The sequence below is a fragment of the Rhincodon typus genome, unplaced genomic scaffold (assembly GCF_021869965.1).
Source record: "Rhincodon typus isolate 14 unplaced genomic scaffold, sRhiTyp1.1 hic_rhity00001562, whole genome shotgun sequence".
Taxonomy (NCBI): domain Eukaryota; kingdom Metazoa; phylum Chordata; class Chondrichthyes; order Orectolobiformes; family Rhincodontidae; genus Rhincodon; species Rhincodon typus.
In genome coordinates, this window is record NW_025967200.1 from 1 (window position 1) to 1,051 (window position 1,051).

The window sequence follows — 1,051 nt, forward strand, 5'->3', positions numbered from 1 at the left end:
AATGATGGTAAATAGCCATCTAGCAAATGACTGCTCATGGCAAAATTAGGTTTGGTGTTTTTCTGATCTATTGTAAAACATGCAATTTTCTTTACAGAACCAACAGTCCGTGCAGAATTAATGGAACAGGTACCTCATATTGCCATATTCTGCCAAGAGAATAGACCTTGTATTCCTTATGCTTTCTCCAAATACCTGTTGCCCTTTATGGTTAGATGCCTTGCAGACCCTAACAACCAGGTAAGGCCTTTTCCTTTAATGGATTCTATCCTTCAGTTTTAATTGAGGTTGTTTAATTGTGTTTTCAATTTGTTGTAAACTTATTGATCACAGCTTAACTCCAAGGTCCTAACTTGTGCAGAGTTAGCATTTGATGGCTTCCAGCAGTCATCCAAAACTTCAACCCTGGGACCCATGTTTTTCTGAAATGAGCATTGCCACCTGATTTTTGGGCTGTGTGCTTCCGGTTATCTAATATAGGCAGTCGACAATTTGTAAGCAATTCTGTGGTTTACTAGGCTTGTTAGGAAGCAGCAGTTTAAATACAACAAAATCTTTTATTTAAATAAAGTATACAAGGTTCATATTTGGAAATGGTTCATTGAAACTAGAGAACAAACAGGCTGTTGGTGTGGAACATTTTGGTCTTGTTAAAGTTGTGGGGGCAGACACCGACTGTCTGTCGAGGTGTTTGGGAACTCCTCCCTGGGTCTTTATCTTATACTCGTCTAGCTTTCTTCTACCTGTGAGGACAGCCAATGAAGACAACTCTCTGGTGACCACCTGATGAGAGCTGCTGCCTTCAAGGTCTACTTGATGAGGACTGGTCACTGAGACCCCCTTCCCCCTGCCAAAGACATACTGTTGTATCACATTTTTAGGGACAAGGTAACATGTGCTGCATCAATCAGTTGATTGAACCCTTTTGCTCAATGGTCATGGGTCAGCCACTCATGACATTGGTTATCCCCTTGCTGCTGCTGCTCCTCCTCCTCTTCCCTCCCCCCTTCCCCAAAAATGTGATACAACAGTATGTCTTTGGCAGGGGGAA

At 42.2% G+C, this 1,051-nt stretch overlaps 1 protein-coding gene across 1 annotated transcript in view; it reads left to right on the forward strand.

Moving 5' to 3' along the window:
- Positions 1 to 72: 72 nt before the first annotated feature.
- LOC109915231 (protein phosphatase 4, regulatory subunit 1) overlaps positions 73 to 1,051 on the forward strand; it is a gene marked incomplete at its 5' end in the record, with an annotated part of 24,670 nt that continues 23,691 nt past the window's right edge. Inside the window, one exon of the mRNA XM_048592622.1 lies at positions 73 to 240. Within this exon, the coding sequence (XP_048448579.1) occupies positions 73 to 240 (168 nt within the window). The remainder of the gene's footprint in view (positions 241 to 1,051) is intronic.